Source organism: Asterias amurensis, chromosome 15 (assembly GCF_032118995.1).
Source record: "Asterias amurensis chromosome 15, ASM3211899v1".
Taxonomy (NCBI): Eukaryota; Metazoa; Echinodermata; class Asteroidea; order Forcipulatida; family Asteriidae; genus Asterias; species Asterias amurensis.
In genome coordinates, this window is record NC_092662.1 from 3,702,694 (window position 1) to 3,730,387 (window position 27,694).

The window sequence follows — 27,694 nt, forward strand, 5'->3', positions numbered from 1 at the left end:
CCACTAACTTTGTACGGTCAAAGACTACCAAGGTGCGCTGTCTAGTAGTGCTAGTTTTACCAAATCCAAATTGGTGACCGGGTAAAAAAAATATCAAAGAAATGTCTTTAAACACGAGAAAAGCAGAAGCTATGCTACCGGTAGTGGGTACCAGTGAGTAGCTTAGCTATTATTGTTTGAGAAAGTGTGCGTTTGATTGTCTGCTCAAATGGAGGACAAACCACTTTTCACGCGGCCGTCGTCAACGACGGACCTGGCCGAACTGTTTTCAACAGCTGTCCTGGCTGCAAGTGGTAAAGGTAAAAAAAATACTGCAACTGGTCCAATATCCGGACGTGTTCAAGGAAATCAACAAGGAGGTGGCACTGGCACTGAGCTCCCATCTCTTATGTCTTTACATCTGCGACCGACTGGGTCCGCAACTAATGACAGTATGAGTAACCAAGCCCCAACTAACACAAATAATGTAAACATGCAGGCAGAAGCGGCAAAAGTTGACGATAGTCAGGATTTTGAACTTCTCAAGCAAAAAATATTTGCTGCACGAATGATGGGTGCTCCAGCGTCTGTCGCAAATGACATTGTAAGTAGTAGCTTTCATATACCAGAAAGTAGCACAAGCAGTTCATCTTTGTTTAATTTGGGATCCCAGCAAGGAACGTCTAGTTCTGCCTCACTGTTAGAACCGTCTCAAGCAGGCAACTTTGCATCGTCGTTACCACCCGCACAACAGGCAAAGGCACGAATGATAGCCGCTGCTTTGTTTAACACTATCAAACCAATGTTGTCCACAAGCTCAACAACTACTACTACCACGAATTCAGAGCAACAGCAGTTCCCTGCAGAACTGCAGGAGACACTGGCGAAACTAAAAAATTCACAACAACAGCAACAGCATTTACCAGCAGAGCTGCAGGGCACACTAGCACAAATCAAAGTCCAACAACAGCGTCAGCAGGAGACAAAACTGCTGGAAGAAAAGCAAACGCTTCAAACACCGCTGCAGAAGACACTATCCCTTCTGAAACTAGCGCAGTTACAACAGCCACCAGTTACTACATCTCAACAGCAGCAGCAACGGAGCTTGGTTGAAAAGATAGCGGCATTCAGTGCGGCAGGTCAAGGTCAAAATCAACCCCCAAAATGGTCAAATCGTTCTCAAAAGACTGGTAAAGTTACTGGAAAATTAGGAAAGCCATCCAGCTCAAGCAGGCCGACGGATAAAATTCAGACAACCTCTAATTTGTCAATATTGAATCAGCAGTACACACCAGCGAAAAGTCCTACTGATGTTTTTAACATCGCAAAACAGCGAGACCCCAGGAGGTCTTCTTCTCTGGATCCTAATACAGCTCTATCGAGACCAACCTTAGCCACAGCACCTGTAGTTTTAAGTAATATAGAGCCTCCAAAACTGAAACTTTTGGTGAAAGCTTCTGCCTCTGTCGGCTCTCCATCCATACAGACAATTGAGGTTTTAGAGTCGCTCAAGAACGACGGTTACATCGACAGTCCACCTGGGAGTAGCACTTCAGGGATTACCGATCCGCCGAAAGGCAAAATCTCAGATAAAAACAGTACCGGCTGGCCAGGAACTTCAGTGGTGGGGACCTGGAAAACTCCGAAGCCCGTCCCAAAACCCAAAGATGTCAGACTCGATAAAAAAGCAGTGACTAAAACTACTAACTCTGCACAAGCCCCCAATGAGTTCCACTAATTTCAAAGAACTTCGTCCCGGTCTGAAACAGATGAGCCCGACCACATACCCCACTAAATGCTCCGCTCGAACCAAAACTGATGACCAACACAACATACCCTGTAAATGCTTTGATAGATCCAAAACTGATGAGCCACGCCAAGTACCCTGTAAATGCTTTGCTCGATCCAAAACCTATGAGCAACACCACGTACCCTATAAATGCTACGTTTGATCCACAACTGATGAGCCATGCCCCTACATACCCTGTAAATAAGTCGATGGATGCCTGGCAAGACAGTGTAGATGCCTTCCTGCAGGTTACAAATCGCCCGGGAGGAGAAAGCAAGTGGAAGACAGCAGAAAGCAGAGGCCGTAAACGTCTTCATGAAACTCAACCTGTTCCAACATCGAGGGTATTCACCCAACTGCCCAACCAGCAGGGACTCCTTTCCTTTCAGAAACCGACACGGAAGAAACAATCTCCATCATCGACCGGCGGGTTGAGCTGCTACGCATGCAGAAAGGTTTTCAGATCCTTCAAGATCAAATGGAGGAGTTCCATCGGTGAGATTAAGGAGTTTGATAAGGAGTTTGAAGAAAGCCAACTGGCGTCCAAGCAGAGAAAGAAGAAAAAGACTGACCAAGGGGTAAGAAAAATCCAAGAACAATGCCCAATTTCATCGCTCTGCTTAACGTAAGCAAAGAATCGGCGCATGCAGAAGCATTGAATTTTGCGCTTATGCTTAGGATATTTCACAGGTAACCAGGAAATTTTGGCTTGTGCGCGTACGTACTCCACCTTATTAGGCATTCTGCACTTTACAAAGCTTGTGTAGAAATTCTGTGCTTGCACGTAAACGGCAAGTGATGATCGCAAACACAGAATTTGGCGATAGGTAGAGCCAGGAAATTGGGCCCTGAATGTTCTTATTTTGTAAGTGAAAGTTTGTTTTAAACTTCTTGTCAACCCTCTCATCTAGAATTTTTGCTCTCACTCAATATGGAAACTTTTCATAATTTGAGGAAAAAAATCCTTAATTAAATTATAATTATTATCTTACACCCTATTTTACGACCGTGCTCACAGTAGGGCCAAAACCTTTTTTTATTGTCCCCGTCCGGATACTTTTTTAAGGGGACTTCTCCTTTTTTCCTTTTTTTTCTTGAAAAGAATAAATGGTTCCTTCCAAAGGTCTCAGACGAAATCTCATCTGAAATCACTTTATTGTTTAAACTTTCATTACTATCTGACATAATGAAAGAAATTATGAGCAATGTTTTACTTGGCTGTAAATATTGGTGTTTATTTGTCGTTCAAACATTATTTTCAGTTCATAGTTTTAACTTTTTCATTTTACGAATGCTTGATTTTCCAACAGCCGACTAGTTATGACAAGGATAAAGGCAGTTACAGGCAAAAGGAAATAGAAAAATACCAAGAAAGAGAAGGTGATAAACGCAGAGAAAGAGGAAACGACGACAGACGGAGAGGAAACGAAAAAAGAAGTCCTTCCATCTCCAAGAGAAGTTTGTCACACGACAGGGACGAGAAACGGCTGCGATCGCCAAGCTACCACCGTGAGGAGTCCAGAAAGAGAGAGGGCTCTCGTAGAGCATCAGCGTCTCCCAAGAGAACACGGAGCCGCAGTCGGGAAAACACCTCCAAGGAGTTGAAGGGCTCCAAAGATGCGCCCATGGAGATGAGACAAGGACGATATCCTTCAAAGAGCGGAGAGAGACAGTCTAGCGTCAGCCCGGAGAGGAAGAGGAAAAAGATCGACATGAAAGGCGAGACTTTCCGAGAAGGACGTTGGCAGTTTGCTTCCAAGGTCTTCGACAGAAAACGTGGATTCCGACTTGGATTTGGCCGAGAGAAGAAGAAGATAGAAATAAGGCTCAAAAGATATGACACCAAGAAAGAAGAGAAAAAAGAAGCATCTTCAAAGAGGTCTCGCAAATCCACCAAGACGACGGACACAAGTAATACAAAATTAGAAACAAAGAAAGATAAGTCTGTCGTTAAGAATATGAATAAATCCAGTGGTGATTCAAAAAGAAGATCTGCTTCTAATCCACATCAGGAGTTATCTGAGTTTAAGAAGAAAGATAATCATCAGAAGATATCTACTAATCCCGATCCAGTATCAACGTCATTCACTCAGTCAACTTCTGCCGGTAAAAAATCAACTAAAACTTCACCTTCAACGACCAAAAGTGATAGCAGCACTTTGACATCTTCCATTAATAGTAGAAACTCCACAAGTTCATCCACAAGTTCATCCACACATTTGTCAACAACATTGTCCACTGTAGTCAGCGGCACTGCAGCTTCACACAGCAGTAGCACAGTTTCAACCAGCAGTTCATCAGCTCCGACTAACAGTGCAATGGCTTTGAAATCTTCAACTAGCCAATCTACCAAATTGTCCACTAAAAGTTCCACAACCTCAGCAAGTAGCTCCAAAGCTGTGACTAAACCATTGACAGCGACAACAAACGTATCAACAGCTTCAACCAGTTCCTCCGAGGTCAAATCATCAGCGAGCAGTTCAAAGACAATCAGTAGCTCCACTGCTTCCTCAACCGACTCATCCACAACATCAACTAAAGTCCACGTACCATCAACTACTACTAGCAGAGCTTCAACCAACAAACCAACTGTGGAGTCTTCAACAACTGATGAGGATACCAAAAACAGTGGAGTGGAGGTGTCGACAGAAGCTGATGCTACCCTCGCTGTTCTGATCAAAGATTCCAGTATTGCACACCAGGTAAGGTTTTCATACACCATAACTTTGTTTTACTACCGTTTAAAGGCAGTGGACACTATTGGTAATTACTCAAAATAATTATTAGCATAAAACCTTTCTCGGTGACGAGTAATGGGGAGAGGTTGATGGTATAATACATTGTGAGAAACGGCTCCCTCTGAAGTTGCAAGAAGTAATTTTCCACGAATTTGATTTCGAGACCTCAGATTTAGAACTTGAGGTCTTGAAATCAACCATCTAAACGCACACAACTTCGTGTGACAGGGGTGTTTTTTCTTTCATTATTATCTCGCAAGTTCGATGACCGATTGAGCTCAAATTTTCACAGGTTTGTTATTTTATGCTTATGTTGAGATACACCAACTGTGAAGGCTAGTCTTTGACAATTACCAATAGTGTCCACTGCCTTTAAAGGCACTGGACACTATTGCTTACTACTCAAAACAATTGTCAGCATAAAAACTTACTGGCCTTTTTTGAGATGTTTGACACTCTGAAGTGCACTATTGGGTTTGAGTGTAGACAAAATTAACCTAAACCTAACACTGTTATAATAATAGTAAAGTGTCCACCAAAACTATATAAAACATTGTGAGAAATGGCTCCCTCTGAAGTAACAAAGTTTTGAGAAAGAAGTAATTTTTTCACTAAACCTATTATCATGCATACTGAAAGTACACATATTTGTACAACAGGGGTGTTTTTTTCTTCTTTCATTATTCTCTTGCAACTTCGATGACCAATTGAGACCAAGTTTTCACAGATTTGTTGTTTTATGCATGTTGGTAAACACAAAGTGAGAAGACTGGTCTTTGGCATTTACCAAATGTGTCCAGTGCAACAGTTGCCTTTGTTTTGATTAATGAAGATACCATAACTGCGAAATCATAAAAGTAACATAATGTAATTTACACTGTAATTTTTTTACAGTGGGGCCTAATAATTTACAGAGGCAGCAAAGGCGATTGCGTCATTGCTTTGGTCCCTTGAAATGCTCCAATACTATTTCCTCCAGGGTGCCCTTTACCCTCAGAGAAAATGCCTCAGCCCCATGCCCTTCCAAAAACGACGCATACAGGCCTGTAGTGTAATATATTAATTTCTACTCTATACAAAAAAACTGTTTCCTGTTTATTGCATTTTATGCATCATTTCCCAAAGAGGGGATACAAAGTTGCATCCACCATTATGAGCAATGGAGCCTGTAGTTCCTCTATCCAGTGTTGTAAAGTCTTCTTTACTGAACATTTGTCAATTCTATTTTCCCAATTGTTTGGCTATGACCTCAGATCCTACATACTCACCACACCCATTCTAGTTTCCGGAATAGAATTAACGTTCCCCTGGTTTAAAATGTTTGTGTACAATATCTACACACGCAAAAAAACTTTTTCCTCAGATTTACACTAAATTTAAAAGAGAATGGTCGGTAGGCCTGTATCCTTCGTTACAATGAAAGTGTAAGGGCACCAAGGCATGTTCTCCTTGGTAAAGGGCACCCTATGAGGAAATGGCAACTTTAGCAATCGCCTTCATAGCCTCCTTGAAGTATCGGGGCCTGTATCAGCTAACTTTTTGAGGCGCTGGAGTTTTTGAGAATTGAGTCAAACATTGACACAAAAACAAGTTTTGTCTCAGGAGACGAACATTATTTTGAAATGTACAACATGTTACAGGTCTCTCCTGAAAACATTGTTCAGTGATTTTAACTTTTTTTCGTCCAAAAACTTGATGACCAATGAAGCTGAATGAATTTTGTTAGGTAAATAACATAACACACATCTTCATTCACAAAGAGTAGGGATTCATGTCCTGGTCGAAAACTTGATCTACCAAAGGAATTAAAACCTAACTGTAACCCCCATTAGTAGGGTCGCTCTATATAGTATACCCAGCCAAATACAACAGAATGCAACACAGCTGAACCCAAAGTCAACAAAATGCAACAAGGGATTTTGTTGATCTGTTGCAGGCATCTTGTTTGTGTTAGGACTGCAATGTGTTTGCCATGCTTTATGCAACAGTTTGCACATTTAAGTGTAGTGGTGATTTCACAAAGAGTTAGGACTCGTCTTATCTCGAGTTAGGACGAGTAACTCTTCGTAACTTAGGATTAATCTTAAGGTCTGCGTGCTACAGTGCAGGTTTGGGACTCGTCTTTAGTCCTAAGATTAGTCTTAAGTTAGGAAGAGTTTTGTGAAATCGACGGCATGAACTCTGCCAAATGCAATAAAGTTGTATTGTAACTTAGCCTTCGGGACAGACTTGGCTTGGGTCAAAATGACTGCAGTAACTATTGTTTGCATTCCAGAAAGTTATAAACTTCCATTTACAAAAATCTGCCACCGATTGACGGAAGTTATATTAGTTTGACTTTTTCTCCAATTTATACCGATGTGTGTTTGCACTGTAATGAATTGAATTGAATTGAATTGAGTAGTTTATTCTTCATAGGCCTACTCAATACCTTCCAGAGTCCTGTGAAGAAAATCACAGGCATTTTACTTGGGCAGTATTGTAGCCACAGGGGTGCTGGGCCAGGCCTTCCCGGAACTAAAGAACAAATTTCCCCAGCACTTCGGGTTTGCTCCCTGGCTATGCAGGAAGTTGTATGGCTTTTGTGCGGCATCCTTTGAATAGGGCCTACAGATTAGGGAGGGAAACCACCAACATTAGCCCTATTTAGCTCAGTTGGTAGAGTGCAGGCATGTTAATCCGCCAGTGAACCTGCTCTAAATCCTCCTTGGTTCAACCCTAAATTAGGCCACATAAAACAAATTGTTGATCATCCTTTTTTTTTGCGGATGGGGGAGGAGGAAGTGTTTTTTTTTTTTTTTTTTTTTTTTTGGACATGCCAAATATGAAATCAAGAAAAAAAACAACATCAAAATCACTATAAAACAAAGAGGGTTTGTGTGTTTTTGATGTTTTCAATAGTTTTGTCAAACAAATTTAACTCCTAGATGACCATTATCTGTAAACTTTTTCAAACAACTAAGCACAGTGTAGCCCAAGTAAATTTGAAGAATTGTTCTTGCTTTGCCAACATGAATAAAAATTGTCTTAAAACATCTTTTCAAACCTGTACATTTTGAAAAAAAAATCATTGAATAGGTTGTTTTTTATGATAAAAAATGAAGAAAAATAAAGTGGGGGCGAGGGTTTTGAAAGGTCGGGCGGGGGACGATCAACAATGTTTTTATTTCATGTGGCCTTACAATTTAGCCTTTCACTAGTCAGTCTATTTCTACCTCCATGGTTTACCCTTGTGGTTTTCTACTCAAAAACTACAACAAGCATTTGCAGGCCTGTATGCTTCGTTTTTGAAAGGGCAAGGGCACCAAGGCATTTTCTCGTCAATAAAGGGAACCCTTCATAAGGAAATTGTAAATTTCTACCAGAGCATCTCAAGGGCACCAAGGGAATGACCAGGGGGCACAGAGGCAATCGCCTTTAATTCTTCTGTGAAGTATCAGGCCTGACTCTGTGTATGATACAAGTCTGTGTCTAAACTCGACTCTTGCAGTTCCACTTAAGCTTGGGCGATATCGATTTATTCTATTCGCTGACAATATATCGCGATAATCAATATAATCGCGATTAATTAAATTTGACATCGTCAGTCTTCAAACTCCCAGTGAAAGTTGTAGAAGAGACAGTCATAGCATAAGAGAGGTGCTCTAATGACCTAATCTTCTGGTTTTACTCTTAAACCTATGGGGTGCAAGATGTCTCAGCTAGCAAATACATCGCGATATTGCGATACTTGATCGATATCGCGATACATCGCGGATATATCGCTATTTTGATTAAAACCAAATCGATCCGATAACGAAATCGTTTCCAAATTAATATCTCAATATTCGATAATATCGCGGTATCGCCCAAGCTTAGTTCCACTGTTCATTCCTAGCTCCTTACAACCTTGACTCTCATATAAAATCACATAAATGTCAGAATACGGCTTCATGCTGAGCCTTACAAGTTGGGTGTTGTAGACAATTGGGCAGTTTGAGCCTCTCTAGTTGGGCTTTGTAGACAATTGGGCAGTTTGAGCCTCTCTAGTTGGGCTTTGTAGACAATTGGGCAGTTTGAGACTCTCTAGTTGGGCTTTGTAGATAATTGGGCAGTTTGAGCCTAGGCTTTGTATACAATTGGGCAGTTTGAGCCTAGGCTTTGTAGACAATTTGGGCAGTTTGAGGTGTCTGTAAAATCATTCATCCTTCAGTTAAACCTTCCCCGTGAGAATTGTGAAAATGCAAAAACCCACGGTTGCTGATTTTAGACATTATTTATTAGTATGGTTATAGGATTTGAGGCATTGCATTGGGAGGTATCAATGTTATCCTGACACCGTGACTACAGTACTGTGTATTTTGTGTATTTTAATAATTTTATTTATGCAAACCCAGGTAATTGTTTCCATGCTGGCATGATGAATAGATATGCAATTAATTGAGTTACTGCAAACCAAATATTAAACAGAACTACTATTTTTATTTATTATTAATGGTTTACTAAAAAACAAAGGCTGAATTGTGTTAAAAATACAGAGCTTTATAAAATAAAATAAATTATTATTACAGAAAAACATAAAGAAATACAAACATATTATTAGTCAGAATTAGAGCAGAAATATTATCCATGAATGAGGCTACCTATATTGATGTTTGTTATTATTCTGATCATGTCTATTTTTTTTTCCTGTCAATTATAGCTTGGACTCTTGAAGCAGCTGCAAGTTGACAAGCATGTCGAGGACAAGGTTCTGGTGGACTGGTTCTGCTATGTGTGTGGGACTATCTGTCACACATTGAAGGTATGCATATGCAGGGTTAGGGCCCAATGTTATAGAACTGCTAAGCAGGAAATAATGCTTGTCACATAAGCGGGATACCACTCACAAATTGTACATGTAACTTGGTAGTTTGGCTGGTACATTTATTCCGGTAAGCATCATTTTGTGGTGCTTGGCTACTTTTTGTGCTTAAAGCCATCGGACACTTTCGGTAAACAGTATTGTACAAAGGCCCACACTTCCTGTATCACAACATATAAAATAACAAACCTGTGAAAATTTAGGCTCAATCGGTCATCAGAGTCGGGGAGAAAATAACGGGAAAACCCACTCTTGTTTTCGCACGTAACTCTCGATGTCGAGAATTGATAATTGTTTCAATGTTTTCTCAAAAAGTAAAGCATTTCATGGAATAATATTTCAAGAGAAGTCTTTTACCATTACCTTCTGTAAACCCTGTAAGTTATTTGTAAATCTGTGAACTCTTTTTTCTTCTTTTCTGTTCGGAAAGTGTATTAGTCAGGTAGCTTAGCGAACGGATGTGGACGTTCCGGACAAAAGCACCAAATTTTGTCCACGTGGTCCTTATTACCTAAGCTTTGCATTTTTGATAGGAACCACCTCACCAAGACGTATTATGGCGGCCATCTTGGATTTCCAAGATGGCCGCCATTTAAAAAAACCTGTTTTTGCCAGTATCTCACCTCCTGAGTCACCTAGGATCACAATTATGGTGTCTAGATGTACATTTCCATGGTCAATATACATCTTCACCACTTAGAAAAGCAACAGTGCTTTTTTTCTTTGTATGGCGGCCATCTTGGATTTTTAAGATGGTAACCATATAAAAAACCCATATTTGCCGGTATCTCGCCTCCAAAATTACATAGAATCACAAATAGTGTGTCCAAATATATATTTCCATGGTCAATGGATCCAACTGTACCACTCAGAAGAGCAGCAGTGCCTTCTTTCTATTATAAAGCGGCCATCTTGGGTTTTCAAGATGGCCGCCATATGAAGAAAACACACATTTTATCAATATCTCACCTTCTAAATCACTTATAACCACAATTTTGGTGACCAAATATACATTTTCATGGTCGATGAATTTAATTGTACCACTCAGAATAGACCTTTCTTTTGACACGTCACGAGTCACGTGACAAAACAATTCCACCATCTTGGTTGGCAAAAGTTTGTTTACTTGTGTGTAAATGTATACAGATACGAACTTTACAGTCGAATAATCATGATTCTTAGCCGCTGTTGCTGCAAAAATTGGTTCGGATCAAAAGAAGGGTTAAAGTTCTTTCGCTTCCCTGAAGTTGACAAGTTTCAGGATCAAAATAAAGCGTGGATAGATGCCGAAACACGTCCGCCAGCGCAACAGGCATAAGATTGGCAACCTTCACGACATGATGATCATGATATTCATGACCGGATATGCATGCATGCTAGCCCACCTTGTTGAGCTGTTAATGGCTCCGCTTTTAACATCGGTCTCAGTGATGAGACCGATGTTAAAAGCGGAGCCATTAACAGCTCAACAAGGTGGGCTACATGCATGCATGCATGGTGTGACCACTTTGTGTCCGGTAAATCATTCATTATTTCCGTGTTATTGTTAGCAAGTAGAAGTACAGACTCTAGTCTTTGTTGTTAGTTAGCGTTTTCCTCGATAGTTGGATTATTCATATTGGAAAGAATGTCACACAGAACTGCCAGTTTTCTCATAATAATAAATTTGAGACATCACACATTTTCTTCCTGTTCCATCTACCTCCCAAAAATGGTTTAGAGAATTATATAGAGAACAGTGCATTTTTTCTTTCATTTTCACACAGTCCCACAGTACGAGTATCACACATTTTCATGTATCCACATTTTGCTCGCAAAGCATAAAGAAGGGTTACCGTCACTTGCCAATGAACTGATCGTTTTAAAAGTCAGAATGGAAGGGGCCTACATACATGGTTGCTGGGAAGAGAGAATACTGGTCTTTAACAATTACCAATGGTGTCCAGTGTCTTAACAGCCCCCAGCTGGCACAAGGGTAGAGTTGTCTGACAACTGGTGATTTTTCGTTTAAGACACAGCCAGTTTCATTGCATTTTGCTGTTCTCTCAAGTAATTTCAAACGTGCAGATTCCAGTGTGCTATGAAATTTAACCTTTTGCAGTTGTACTAGGTGGGGTATGACCCAAGTTGTCAAGTAGCAAATTTGTGATCCAGATCACTGAACGAAGGAGGTGAGATATTGAATGGGTTTATACTTAGCAGCCATATTGAAGGTGATCGATGGCCTGCTTTTCCAAGTAGTACAGTTGCACTCCTTGACCATAACAATATATATTAAGAAGCCATTATTGTGACTCTAAGTGACTTAAAGGTGAGATATTGGCAAATACGTTTTTGTCTTCTTATGACGGCCATCTTGAAAACCCAAGATGACCACTACATAAAAAGATGGCCGCCATACAAAGAAAACAAAGCACTGCTGCTCTTCTAAATGGTACAGTTGGATTCCTCGACCATGAAAATGTATATTATTTGGTCACCACAACTGTAATTGTGATTATAAGTGATTTAGGTGCGATATTGATAAAAAATATGGGTTTTCTTCACAAGGCGGTCATCTTGAAAAACCCAAGATGGCCGCCATCCAAAACAAAGAAGGCACTGCTGCTCTTCTGAGTGGTACAGTTAGATTCATTGACCATGAAAATGTATATTTGGTCACCATAATTGTGATTAAAAGTGATTTAGAACATGAGATATTGACAAAATGTGTGTTTTCTTCATATGGCGGCCATCTTGAAAACCCAATATGGCCCTATATAAAAGAAAGAAGACACTGCTGCTCTTCTAAGTGGTACAGTTGGATCCATTGACCATGGAAATATATATTTGGACACACTATTTGATTCTATGTAACTTTGGAGGCGAGATACCGGCAAATATGGGTTTTTCATATGGTTACCATCTTAAAAATCCAAGATGGCCGCCATACAAAGAAAATAAAGCACTGTTGCTTTTCTAAGTGGTGAAGATGTATTCCTTGACCATGGAAATGTATATCTAGACACCATAATTGTGATCCTAGGTGACTCAGGAGGTGAGATACTGGCAAAAACAGGTTTTTAAATGGCGGCCATCTTGGAAATCCAAGATGGCCGCCATAATACATCTTGGTGAGGTGGTTCCTATCAAAAATGCAAAGCTTAGGTATTAAGGAACACGTGGACAAAATTTGGTGCTTTTGTCCGGAACGTCCACATCCTTCTCAAATATGGTCATAAGCTGCCTGACTATATAAATTTGGCCCTCGCATCATTTACCATCAAGGCTGTCTTTTTAATCTGCATTCACAGTACAAACTCCCTCAGTTTTTTCTCCTCTTTTTACTAACGTTTCAACACTCCGAATTAATCGCCCCAATTCCTTTTTTGAACCCGGAAACCATCTACGGAAAATCAACCAAAGTATCACAATAATTCCATCACCACACAACCAGCAACTTCTACAAAACCTTTCAAAAGGTGCCAACGTTTTAACACTCTGAGGTATTGGACACAACAGCATTTTTGAACCCGGAAACCATCCTCAAAAATTCAACAACAAAATCACAATAGTTCCATCACCACAATACCAGCGACTTCTACAGCTCACTATTTCTTAAAAAGCCTTCAAAAGTGCCAGCGTATTAACACACTGAGTTACTGGAAACCACAGCATTTTTGAACCCGGAAAATCAACCAAAATTTCGCAATAATTCCATCATCACAAAACCAGCAACTTCTACAGAACCTTTCGAAAGGGCCAACGTATTAATAATACTCTGAGGTATTGGACACAACAGCATTTTTGAACCCGGAAACCATCCTCAAAAATTCAATACCAAATCACAATAGTTCCATCATCACAAAACCAGCGACTTCTACAACTCATTATTTCTTAAAAACCCTTCAAAAGAGCCAACGCATTAACACTCTGAGTTACTGGCCACTATAGCATTTTTGAACCCGGAAACCATCCTCAGAAATTCAACCAAAATATCACAATAGTTCTATCAATACAAACCTAGTGACTTCAACACCTAGCTCTCACTCCCACCCCCTTAATCACACCTCCCTAAAAAATCACCAAGGCCACACTCTGTAATGTACACTGCCTGGGGCTAAACATTTTGTATGCTGCATAAAAGGGAATTTAGCTTTGCGTGGATAATCAAGATTGATAATGTGTTGTTTTGATAAAGGTTTCACAAACTGTCTTGAACCATAGACCGCGTTCCCACTGGATCCACAATTGCGAGGTCGGGATCCCGCAACAAGATTAGTTGCAGGCGTGAATGCGCGGTGGCATTCCCACTTGAGTATGATCACTCATTGATCCCCCTTTTCGGGAACGGAAGTGGGTTCAAAAGAACAATGTTTTGCTATTAAATTGCGGGGTCTGATCGCAAGAATATAATTTACCTACCCAGGCAAGGGCACCAAGGCAATTTTCTATGGCACTCAATGAGAAAATTGTAAATTTCTACTGGAGCATTTCACGGGCCACAAGGCAATGACCATGGGGCATGGAGGCAATCGCCTTTGTTGCCTCAGTGAAGCATCAGGCCTACCTACTCTATAAAAACATGAACCTATTTAGACAAATGATAATTGCATAGAGACATATTTGACATTTGCAAAATGCTGGAGAAGACCGATACATAAGTGATACTTAACAAACACAGTCTAGGAGACATTCAGAAAGGCATTGAACTTGTGCACGCATGTGCTGCTGCATACCAATTAAAATGACTTTTACTTATAAACTGTTCCCTCTAAGGTCACTAAAAATGAAACAATTTAAAATTCCTTAGTTGTAAATGTCACAGTAATGTCAAGAGTATTAAGTTAAAAAAAAGTCAACAAGATTTCTTGCAATTTCTGAAAGTGTGCTATTTCGCACACACGTAAAAAAAAAAACTTGAAATGGTTTCCAGGACTGTCGTTATCCCTAGTGGAAAATGTGTTAAAATAACAGATGGAAATTTGCATCAGGGATAAAGAATATTAACTTTGGTTTCACCCATATAGGCCTACACCGATAAATGTATGTGTGTAAACACTGCATACTCGGCATATTACTTGGATGGTATTCAAGCAATTCTAGAGCAGTGTCTTATCAACATAGACCACTGAGATTGCCTGGTAGCTAGAGGCAGTTTGAATCCTATATTAAGTAGGATTTGAAACTTTGCATGGTGGAAATAAGATATAGAAGAGGTTGCGGTAACACCATGTAATGACTATCTCTAAATGAGTTGGGGTGGTTCTGAAAAGAACCGTTGGATTAACTCGACGTTTCGATCAGTATGCTCTGATCGTCTTCTGGAGAATTAACTCGACGTTTCGATCAGTATGCTCTGATCATCTTCTGGAGAATGCAGCATTCTCCAGAAGACGATCAGAGCATACTGATCGAAACGTCGAGTTAAACCAACGGTTCTTTTCAGAACCACCCCAACTCATTTAGAGATAGTCATTACATGGTGTTACCGCAAACTCTTCTGAATTCTATATTAAAACCTATGGTTACGACTAGCATTTTATTTCATGAGTTGACATTTATTTCTTGTCTTGTTTTGTCTTAAATTCAGGTGTACACATTACACATAGCTGGTCATAAGCACAAGACTATCTACAAGAGGCTACTAGGGCTTTCAAGTAGGTCCGGTATTAAGAACAGACTGATAGCCAAGTTGCAGATGCTCCCCATGAAGGGTACTGAACCAATGACCATTGCTAATATGGCTGGGGTGCTACGCAGAAACCTCAGCAACGCTCCCAGGTGAGTAAAAACTGGGTTTCCAGTTTTAAAAAAACAGCTCAACAAAAATGCAATAGACCAATCCATTAAGCTCTGCCCATCGCGTATTGACCAATCACAACCCACTGAAGGTCCGACAAATTTAGTCTGACATGCGTGCACGTATGCATGCCGCGTGTGGCAGAGTTGTGCAGAAAGGCATTGGAGAGGCTCACATGTTCTTGGTCACACGTGCGTCATGGGCGGAGCCTAATGGATCGGTCTATTTTCAGCTGACCAAAAAAAGAGCAGGATACAAGTCTTGATAATACATGTGGCATGGTATTTTGCCTGGTAACCTCAATATGGTAAGCAAGATTGTGATGTGCTCGGGTACTTTTTGTGCTTAAGCAGCTCTATGAAAGAGGACCTTGGCAACAGCTACCAAGCCAAACCAAGTAATAGGAGACTTTTGAACACTAGGTGGCAGCAGACTTACCAAGTAGATTTCCATTTTATACGTAGCTCTGAGCATGCACACATTACCGAAGAAAAATGGATTTTACCTGGTAAGTCTGCTGCCACCAAGCATCCCGAAAGTCCCCTGTTACCTTTGAGTGAAGACCAGGGTTCGATTTCACAAAGCAATAAAATGCATCGCAAGACAAGTTATCAGTATTTACCAGAGTGACTTGTATTGTGACATCACACTTTACTTAGCAACTACGATTGATTTGCAGTTAAAGGAACACGTTGCCTTGGATCGGACGAGTTGGTCTATAAAAATGCGTTTGTAACCGTTTGTTATAAACTGCATATGGTTAGAAAGATAATTTAAAAGTAGAATACAATGATCCACACAAGTTTGCCTCAAAATTGCGTGGTTTTCCTTTTACTGTGCGAACAAACACGGTCAGCCATTTATGGGAGTCAAAAATTTGACTCCCATAAATGGCCGACCGTGTTAGTCGACGAGGTAAAAGGAAAACCGTGCAATTTCGAGGCATGTTTGTGTGGATCATTGTATTCTACTTTTACAGCATCTTTCTACCAATATGCATATTATAACAAATGCTTTTCAAAGACCAACTCGACCGATCCAAGGCAACGTGTTCCTTTAAGATCCATCTCAGCTCTTAATGCAATCAGCCCATGGTCCTCTCACTGCTATTTCCTAAGTAATGTTGCCTTTTGTTGGATCTTTTTAGTGTGACGTTGTCTACCACGCTGCCAGAGTCTGAACAGAGTCTCCAATGTGGCCAATGCTTCCGTCCCTATACCTGTAGCTACCAGGAACATCTTCTATCAGAGGAGCACAAGGCGAGTCTCTCTCTCTCAATTAAACTTTTCTTGTGATGTCGTTGTATTGTTAAAAGTGTAGACTATTTTTCAGATCTACACTGCAGTGTAGGTTCGTTACGAATCTACACTGCAGTGTAGATTCGTAACATAATCTACAGTTGCGTGTAGATTCACAATGAAAATAGTTAATGAAAATAGTTGAACTTGAAAATTACTGTCTTTCCAAACTTAAAGATAGCATGAAGTGAAACAATATATAGTTTAAATTATCTTATCTTTCAATTTGCAAAAACAGTTTAGAATGTTTCGAAAAATCACTTCAGTAACAAAATTTATTGTTAGCTGAGCAAACTGACGTACTCGGTAATGTTGCAAGCACTACAGTATGCCTAGATATTTTGTAAAAAAAAATAATAAAATGTCACCGACCATCGTTTAACAACGTGTAAGAAAGAAGATAGACTAACTAACTACGGTTGTTTAAGAAATCCTATTAAGTGAAACTGTTATATAAAGCCAATGGAGGAAACAGTTTAAGTCAAAGAATAGACTCTTAAGTGTAGATTTGTTTATACAATGTATTCGGCTACATTTGGCTAGACATGATTCTGTTCACCAATCTACACTTTCTGGTCCATTCTCCTTAACATATTTTTTTAATTATCTGCATACTCGGTTATGACAAGAAAGTATACCAACTTTTGTTGTTGGTTTTACTCCAATAAAGTTTTAGATTTATATCATCAAACTAACCTGTGAACATTTGAGATATTGCTCCTCTCGGTTAGGTCCACACAGGAAGAATAATCTGCAATTTGAATACACTCTGACTCTATCTCTTATTTAAAAGTGTTTGGGGAATAAAAAGTAGTCATCTTTGTCCATAACCACAACTTTGAAGAGAAATGTTTCTCAAAATGCATTATACCAGCTGAAGCTTCTTACTACGTAAGTTTTTATCGTCATAAAGTTTCAGAACATAATCAAACAAATACAGACCCTTTAATAAACCTTCATTCTTCAGGAGATGTTTTTATTTCTATTAATTTTTTGCAGTTTTAATTTCCTTAAACAGAAATTTGAGAAAATCAGACCGCGCTGTAATGTGTGCAACATGATCTTCCAGAAAATCATACAGTATCGGAAGCACCTCATCTCACCCTTGCACAAAAAGGTAAAACAAAAACTTCCACCCCTACTATTTTATTTCTTTTTTTCTCACCCTTGCACAAAAAGGTAAAACAAAAACTTCCACCCCCTACTATTTTATTTCTTTTTTTTTTGAAAATTTATAAATAAGCTAGAGTGTCGTTAACTAGGTAATAACGGTGTGTCTTCACTGCGTGGTAATGACCGGGTTGGTAGCTGGTCGCTGATAATGGATCAAGTAGAAGATATGGCAAGTCGTGGCCGAGCAGAAAAGAGCACAGGACTTAAACTCTGGTGTTTCTGATCAGCAGAGTATGTGTTCAAATCACGGGTGGATGCCTGTGTCCTTTGGCAAGACACTTAACCATGATGCTTCATCCTTTGGATGGGACGTACAGCCATTCAACCCAGTGCACTTATCGTAAAGAGAATGGGCGCCCCTCTCTCCAGTTGTTTCTGGTCTGATTGGCAGCATGTTGCGCCACAGCACCTTGTAAACCATTACATTGTGCGTGTATGTAGATCTCATAATTCAAACTTAATCCCACATACCTTGCAGGAAAAACTGTATGTAGCATGTTTGTGCTTACAGGCTTTATAAAATTGTTTTGATGTAGGTTAGCAATCTTAATTTGAATTTCTCCATTTTTTGTTATGTGTGAACAACAGAAAGCACGAGCCATGGCTACTGGTGCTGGGAGGGTTCAGAAGACAACAAAGGACTTCACAAACAAGTCGGACTGTAGCAACAGCAACGTCAAGCCTAGTCCCAACACTCATTTAATTGGTATGTAAAAACTGTTTAACCATACTGAAACTTAAAGGGACACATTGCTTGGAATCGGGCGAGTCCGTCTAAGAAAAGCAATGGGAGACTTTGGAACGCTTGGTGGCAGCAGACTTACCAGGTAAATTTTCATTGTTTACGTAGTTCTGAGCATGCGCACATTACCAAGAACAATGGATTTTACCAGGTAAGTCTGCTGCCACCAAGTGTCCCAAAAGTCTCCCATTAAAGCCGCTTGTAATGAATGCATGGTTGAAAAGGAGAATATTATGACCCACACAAATATGCTCTGAAATTGTGTGGTTTCCCTTTTACTTTGTGAACCATCACAGTCGGCCATTTTCCCACAAAATTGTTCATTTCGGAAGGTAGTGCATTCTGCTCCACCAGCCAGGCTTCTCATGGATGCCTACATCGTTATGGGGTAACCCTATGTCAGCCCTAGGAGTTGGTGGCAACGTGTCTCTGGTGACAGTTGATTTGGGTCGACAGCCCAAATCAGTTAAAGACAGTGGACACTATTGGTAATTGTTAAAGACCAGTCTTCTCACTTGGTGTATCTCAACATATGCATAAAATAACAAACCTGTGAAAATTTGAGCTCAATTGGTCGTCGGAGTTGCGAGATATGAAAGAAAAACTATATGAAAGAAAAAAAAACACCCTTGTCACACAAAGTTGTGTGATTTCAGATGCTTGATTTTGATACCTCAATTTCTAAACTTGAGGTCTCGAAATCAAATTCGTGGAAAATTACTTCTTTCTCGAAAACTACATCACTTCAGAGGGAGCCGTTTCTCACAATGTTTTATACTATCAACAGCTCCCCATTACTCGTTACCAAGTAAGGTTTTATGCTGATAATTATTTTGAGTAATTACCAATAGTGTCCACTGCCTTTAAGTGTAGCCCTCACCTTAAAAGTGCCGTCCGTGGCCTTATGATTTTAAGTGATCTCATAAAAAAATCATACAATTATTTTTCAAAACTGTTGCTGATGATAAATTTTCTGTAACTTTGTTTCTATCCTGCAGGATCCGAGTTTGTTATCCCAATAGCAGGTTTCTTCTGTAAACTCTGTTCTAAATTCTACAATAAGGAGAAAACTGCCAAGGATGTCCACTGTGCAACCTCGTTCCACATCGCTAAAGCTAAGGTAAGTAGTTTGTTCTAGTTTTCCATCATGTAAAAACGATAGATTGATTTCACCTCCTGGCTGAGTATCTTGCAGCATTTAAGGCACTGGACACCTTTGGTAATTGTCAATGATAAGATTTTTTGTGTATTATTCAATAAAAGGACTCTTCAAAACATTTAACCAAAACCCTCTTGTCATTTATTTTTCATCCCCAAATTCCTGCGAGGTTGAATGAACCATTGGTTTCTCAAGATATGGATTGGTTCCAGAAATATGCACTACATGATATTGACTAAAAATATGGAAATTTGGGGTTGGTTCCCTTTTCCCTAACATTTTAAATCATCTGTACTTCTGGGGGGGGGGATTTTTTTATAAAAAGATTTAGATTTTTCTAAATCTTGATGACAATTATTTTTAGAATACTTTAAAAAATGAATTTGTTTAATAAACCAATGCGGTTCTTTCCTTTAAAAATATTAACTCTTGCTGAAATTTCCATTAATATTGGGGTAATGAAGATATTAACAAATGCAATTAATAAAGCGATTGTCCTTAAAATTTTGTGTTTTCTCATGACTCATTTTATATGTACTGTCAAGTCTGAAAACGTGTTGTCCAGTTTGTCTGTCATGTCAATTTGTCGTTCCATGATTTGATCTAACCAGAATGTGTTATATATATTCTCACAGCAATACTATGCCAGCAGATCTCAATCAACCGGCACAAGTATTAAAGCTAGTCTAGGCAAAGTTAACGAGATGAAACAACCCTCAAGCGCTGTGAAGGAGACTCAAACTCTGGGTGCTTCAGTCGTGAAGAGAACTCCGAAGACTCTGTCTGCAGCCCCACCGACTTTGAAACCTGCTCCAACTGGAACAAACATCCTGATGAGAAGCAAGTCTCCAGGAATTCGTGCTTCTATCAAAGAATCCAGCGAAGGAAAGTCTGTTGATGGCCTTCCTCTTAGAAAAGTTCAGAGTGTTGAGAACCAACCCTTGACCATCCCATCTCGTGTGTCCGTAAGGCTATCAGGACGAAGGACAAGATCGGCCACAACCCAGATTGGATCCCTGATAACTGTAAGAGAAACACCTGATGTCACGATTATCCCAGCATCAGGAGATTCTGACATGGAAACTGCTACAGCTACATCGACCCAGAAAAGTTTAGTTAAACCTGGAGAAGAAGTACTACGTGGGAAGACACAGCTCAAGGAACCGAGTTTTGAAACTGCCATTCCCATTGGGATCAAACCAAACCAAAGAGGATCAGAGGTGGCTCTTCCAGCAGTGGCCCTGAACCCCAGAACCATTGATAAGGAGACTAAAGTGGACAAGAAAGATTCTGAACAAGCGCAACAAACCAAGGAAGACTCCACACCGAGGAGAGACAAGCCGAGAGATGCTCCATCTAAGGACATCCCATCCAAAGCGCCAGCTCAACAAGTCGCTTTACCTATTGTGACTACCAAGACGTCCGACTTGAAGATAACCCTTCCTGTTGCTTCACCTGCAAGAGCTATGAGAACGCGCTCCAAGAGAGTCACACCTGAAGACATAACAAGTCTCAAGTCCAATAATTCATCAGTAACAGGAACTTCGACCAGTGTCGGACTCGAAGTATCAACTAAACCCCTGCCATCAACGAATTTCATCTCTAAGGAGTCCCCGCCCAAAAGTACAGCGCTGAAGAATGCCACGCCAGTCGCCACACCCAAGGATGTAATGTTGGAAGGCTCCTTACCGAATGAAGCTCCACTTAAACAGGTCTCAACACTACAAACCAAACCAACTGTTCCTGGAAGAGTGGAACCTAAAGGGACTACAACCAAGGAAGTTCCACCCAAAGACGAGACATCTCGGGAAGTTGCTACTAAAAAATCTGTATCCAGAGATGCCATCGCCAACACAAAGCCAGAATCCTTGCCAAAGGGAGTCATACCTATAGATCTTACAGTCCAGAAAACCCTACCTAGAGAAGCTGCAGCCCAAAAAGCAAGACCTAAGAACATCACATCTACACCTGACATCAACCTAGCCAAGAAAATTCCTACCAAGAAACATGTAGAAAGTACTACTAAAGAAGCTATAACCAAAGATGGCACTTTAGTGAACACTGCTCAAGAAAGAGTAGCTCCAGGAAAAGCATCAGCAAAGGAGATTGTACCAAAGAAAACCATGCCAGAAGCTCCACTACCAAAAGCTGGGATTCCCAAGAAAGATGCAGGAAAGATAGAAGCACCGAAAGAATCCGCATCTCAAAAGACAAAGGCTGTTGATTTCCCACAACCAACATCTGCTTCAACTCCAAAACGCATCGTGTCATCTCCGAGAGATTCGCCTAGTGCAGCCTCTCCACAGCGTCTTTCCTCAAGTCCTAAACTCATACAACAAAGTCCTAAACTTGTACAACAAAGTCCCAAACTTGTACCACAAAGCCCCAAAGTTGTACAACAAGGTCCCAAAGATGTACCACAAAATCCCAAAGTTGTACCACAAAGTCCCAAAGTTGTACCACAAAGTCCCAAAGTTGTACCACAAAGTCCCAAACTTGTACAACAAAGTCCCAAACTTGTACAACAAAGTCCCAAACTCGTACCACAAAGTCCCAAACCTGTACCACAAAATCCCAAAGTTGTACCGCAAAGTCCCAAAGTTGTACAACAAAGTCCCAAACTCGTACCACAAAGTCCCAAAGTTGTACAACAAAGTCCCAAACCCGTACCACAAAGTCCCAAACTCGTACCACAAAGTCCCAAACCCGTACCACAAAGTCCCAAACTTGTACAACAAAGTCCTAAACTCGTACCACAAAGTCCCAAACTTGTACCACAAAGTCCCAAACTTGTACCACAAAGTCCCAAACTTGTATCACAAAGTCCAAGAAATCTGCAAGGAGCAGCTGTTTCCGAGAAGACAATGTCCAGTTTCACATCTCCAAGGAGGTCCGTTAGATCATCAGCATCGACTTCAGAGAGTGGCCTGAAATCTCCACCAAGTGTTTTGAGAAAAACACCACAGGATCAATCACCTAGGATTTCTTCATCTGTGGAGGACAAAACTACAACCCCTGATAAAACCAACAAGAGCAGTGTGATTAAAGGGACTATTCAGGTAACTGCCAATCCAGAAAGTCAACTTAAAGGGCCTCAGCAGGCAACTGCAATGACAGCATTTAAAGAATCATCTGTAAGACGAGAAACTGGGGACATAACAGTTAAACCAAAGCCAAGTTCTTCAATGATTCCAAGTACGGATTCCTATGGCAAAAAGATGACGGCAAAAGAAGTGGTGAAAACATCAGTTACTGCGAAAGTAAAACCGATAAAACAGAACATCGATTCCTCGACCCAGAAGCTGAGCTCGGCTCTTCCAGGGTCTTTCAAAACCAACCCAATCAGCAACCCCAGGAAAGCCAATGAATCAGTTTCGCCAAGTGTAAAGATAAGTTCTCCGCCACCCAAATCTTTAAATCGTCATCCTGAAGACTCCAAGGACCAAGAAGATTTCATGAATGTAGAAGAGCTGATGTCTGGAGACGTCATTGTTTTAGATGAAGATGGTGACCAAGACATGAATGAGAGCTTTGAGGATGAAGACATCTCTCCTAACGATAAAGACCCTGATATTGAAGACATCTTCGCTGATACCTTCGGAAACGTAGATGGCATTTTTGTTTCGGAAGATGAGATTCTAAGCGGGGAGTGGATCATAGAGGATACAGAAGGAGAAGTAGAGGAGGACCCAGAAATGAGCTTCAAAGAATCAAGGCTTAGGGAACCACCCTCCAAGGAGGCCAGAGATTCCAAGGTGAAGGATCAAGAGTTTAGGGAACTGGACTTTTGTGAGCCAAACTCCAAAGCAGAAGACTCCAGAGGTTCAAACTTGGAGGAACCACAGTTTGAGGAACTGGACTTTTGGGAACCAAACTCCAGCGGACAAGAATCCAGAGATTCAACAGTTGAGGAACCAGAGTATGAGAAAACGGACTTTGGGGAACCAAACTCTAAGGATCAAGAGTCTAGAGATTCAAACGCGAAGGAAACAGAGTTTGAGGAACTGGACTCTTGGGAACCAAACTCCAAGGAACAAGAGTCGAGAGGTTCAAACGTGGAGGAACCAGAGTTTGAGAAAATGGACTTTGGGGAATCAAACCCTAAGCATCAAGAAACTAGAGATTCAGACGTGACAGAAACAGAGTTTGAGGAACTGGACTCTTGGGAGCCAAACTCCAGCGGACAAGAGGCCAGAGACTCAAACGTCGAGGAACCCGAATTTGAGGATTTTGGGGAGCCAGACTTCAGCAATATGATGTCTATAGATGAGGTGGTTGGGTCGGATGATGAGGAAGCCATTAATGAGGAGGTAAGAGATGGTGACATAGACAAAATAGAAGAATGGGAGGTCCTGTCAGAGACCGAGGGAGACTGAGTTATAATAAGAAGAAGAATAATGGTGAGTTATTATATTAGCGCGTTTCACAATGACCATCTCAATGCGCATTACATTAGTGCCCTGGTCATTGGGCCCAAAACAATTCCTTTAATATTTCTCAGCTCCCTGGGGAGTATACAACCTTGGCAACCAGAGCGCTCACAGGTGGATTTCACAGAGAGCTAAGACTCGTTTTTTTCTTGATTAAGGATGAGTGAACTTAACTTGGGACTAGACAACGGTTTTTAATAACTCATAAAAAAATCCTAAGAATAACTTTGTGAAGTTGACCCCAGACCATAGTTAAACAATTGTGAACAATAAAGTTTTTCTAAAAAAAGGTAAGCGCATCTTAGTGGTTAACTAGAGGGCGCACTGGCCTATATACGCGCCGCGGCATGCGCACCAGCGACCATTTTCTAAGTTGAACTGCTTAGCGTGTGTTTGTGTGGCCATTTTGTAAGTTGACAAAACGGCATCGCGTCAGCGTTCAATAAACACAAACTCCAATGTGTACTTCATATTCAACGCGCATACATAATGGTGCGCGTGTCTCCTTGCGGTCCCGTGGCGATTGTGCATAGGCATCACCAGTGCGCCCTCTAGTTCTTATATATAACTCTATGACCATGTACAATCCCTTAGTCGTGATGGAGCCATTTTTGTGTTTAGAGAGATGATTTAAGTGGCCAACCTCGTTTATTGTGATGATCTCAAAGTTGCGAGTGCGACTGCTTTTGGGAAAAGTGCCTCTGGGGTGAACTGTAGAGAGCGCAATTCATTGTGAATCTCCTGTATTGAAGATCAATGTACTGAGTAGGGATTTAAACGTACTGTAGGATCTTGTAAAACTTGTAACATAAAGAGTTGGATTTTGAGCTCAAGAGAAGGGACAGTGAAATACTTATGAGTGGAGTGTAAGGCCGCAAATTGGCAGCTACGGCTAGAATTCCACATCATTATGTGTTGAGGTATAGGATGTCCTTAGCAACACACTTGGTAACAGTCGTAGCTGAAGCCGCCATTTCGGACCAAACCAAGGGGCAACAAGTAAATTTTATATTTGATTACTTTTGGATGGTCTGCAAGAAGAGTTTGACAAATTAAAATAGTGCCACTGTGGGTAATATGACGTAAAGGAAATCTTACATGTACCTGTGTATTTTGAGATTTGGTCAAAATGTAACTACTGAACATTTTTTGATAATGTACTCAGTAACTATGTTAGTCGTTAAAGATTTGCCATAATTTTATCCGTTTGTGTAGAGGAATCTATTGCACAGTAGTTACTTCATCATTTATTTTTCTGGAGTTTGCACAAAGTAATGTTGATCAAGACTGATAAATTGAGACAAATTTATCAAAATTGGAAAGTGAGAATAAGATTATAGTTTTATATTTTATTTTAGTCAATCATTTGTCAGAAGTTTTTTTTTTTTTGGTAGTGTATGATCATCATCGACAAAGAAAGTTTAAATATGTTAATTTTATTCAACATGAGAACGTTTGACCAGTAGAGGGCTCGGTGCTACTTCACACTGTCAGCTTCAAAATAGAATATAACTCGTAGATCTTTATAATAATAATAATATCAGTGTATCATTGCAGTATTGTGTACAGTTGAATATTGAACCTGTAACCTCGGCAAGTTGTGATGGTTATGAGTTTTTAGTTGGAGGGTTGCATTTGGTGCTTGACATGGGGCTGGGTGGTACCCCTGTATTGAGTGGCCTTAAGCCTAGGTCATCCCTGCCCATAGAAATTTTTCACATAGAGATTTGCAGTCAAATTCAACACCAACATTACATGCAAGTGTACGTCAATCTGTAGATAACACACATGTGAACACTGCATGCAAACGACCGAAAGTAAGCTTTCCATATCTGTGTTTTGATTGGTCCGAGGTGATGTTTGTCAGCTGCACTGTGCAGTCACCTCGGACCAATCGAAACACAGCTTATATGTCACTGCAAGTTTTTTTCAATGAAATCATTGTATCCAATAAAACCTTTGGTTCTTAAAGGGAAGGTACACGTTTGGTAATTACTCAAAACAAATATTAACTTAAAAACTGACTTGGTAATTAGCGTTGGAGAGCTTTTGATAGTATAAAACATTGTAGGAAACGACTCCCTCTGAAGTAACATAGTTTTTGAGAAAGTGGTTATTTCTCATTAAAATAATAAAAGACTTCTAGCTAGAAGTCTTTTATTCCTATCCAAAAGCACATGAATTCGTCCAACAAGGGTGGGTTTTTTTCCAATCTTTTTCAGCCCAAATTTTCACAGGTTTGTTATTTTATGCTTATGATGGGATACACATAGTAAGAACACTGGTCTTTGACAATTACCAAACGTGTACAGTGCCTTTAAAAGCTAGAACCAGGGGTTCCTTCTGTACAAGAGGAAAATAGTGTGTTATATACCATGGGCACAGTTGGGGCACCCTCTACCCCCAAATTGGACATTGTATAGAGGGGTTTGAATCCAGTCCTTGCTGGTCATGGCACTACATTATATCATTATCTCTTTTTTTCAATGATGAGTAATGAGTAGAGTAGCATGTATTTGTTCAATTTGATATACTTGTGTTTTATTTTGTGGAATTTTGGCTTTCATACATGCGTAAAAAGGACCTGAGCATGGTCAAGGGATTAAATCAATAACCGATGTTAGTGGAATAATGTTAAAGCCTTAAATTGTCAGACCAACACTGGATCAATATACATGTATATTAGATTCTTTCGTTGGTATTATGTATTTATGTACATTATTGTGTTCAACTTTCCCATTGTAAAATAGGAACCTTAATTGTCTTAAGATTTATAAAATGTTAAAGCCTTGTGCCAGAGGTGGACGAAGACAAAAAAAAAGAGATTTGAGTGTGAGTTTTGAATTAAAGAATCTTTGAAAGATTGTGAAAGGAAAATTTGATGGTAGAAAATGTTCTTTTTTTTTGTTTCAGTTTATTTTAGTAGTACATAACTTGTTGTAAGGCGCTGGATATATTTGGTAATTGTAAATGACCAGTATTTTTACTTTGTGTTTCCCAATATTTTATGCATTTAATTATAATGTGTGTGAATTTGAGCTGACTGAAATTGCCCCCAAAAAAATTACGAGAGCAAAAACCCTTGTTGCACAAATAAGTGTGCTTTCAGATGCCTGAGAAAAGCTTCAGATCTGCAGACTTTCTCAGATTCAAATATTTGAGTGAGAAATTACCTCTTTCTCGAAAACTACATTTCTTTGAGGGAGCCGTTTTTCACAATGTCTTATACCACCAACAGTTTGCCATTGCTCATTACCAAGTAAGTTTTCATGCTAATATGTATTTTGAGTAATTACCACACGTGTCCAGTACTTTTAAAACAAACTACATTTTAAAACAAACTACATTACCGCAGAATTTGAACATTTTTCCAGGCTTTGTTTCTTTTCACTATTTCTTGACATTTCCTTTTTGAGAGGGTATATTCATTCCAATACTCAACTACATATCATATATAAATTACACATTTAAATAAGAACAGGATCTGGGCAAACACCCCCCCTCTCAAATCCCTGCAGAACACCCAACCCCTCCCCACCCACCCAAGTAAAGTTTGGAATTGTTTTGATTGACCTCCAAATGTTATCAAAAAGTAACTGTGTGCTGTGAGCATGGTTTTTTGCACCCACTTGATGTAACTGCGAATCTCCAGAACCATGAAGGTCATGTCAAATATTGTGAGGTCAAAGGTGATTATGAACTTGGGCTCAACAGAAGATCTCTGGCGTAATCCAGGAGCCTCGAAGTGTGACTTCAGGTAT

The 27,694-nt window shown here is 40.1% G+C and overlaps 1 protein-coding gene across 1 annotated transcript; it reads left to right on the forward strand.

The window, feature by feature from the left end:
• The first annotated feature begins 66 nt into the window (after positions 1 to 66).
• LOC139948444 (uncharacterized) lies at positions 67 to 26,799 on the forward strand. The gene is given in 13 exon segments (XM_071946591.1): positions 67 to 1,699; positions 1,701 to 1,766; positions 1,768 to 2,116; positions 2,119 to 2,264; positions 2,266 to 2,346; positions 3,079 to 4,470; positions 9,188 to 9,289; positions 14,922 to 15,112; positions 16,279 to 16,390; positions 17,448 to 17,546; positions 18,191 to 18,308; positions 19,343 to 19,464; positions 20,139 to 26,799. Coding segments are annotated over 13 exon segments (8,010 nt in total). The 5' UTR covers positions 67 to 208; the 3' UTR covers positions 23,880 to 26,799.
• Positions 26,800 to 27,694: the final 895 nt, after the last annotated feature.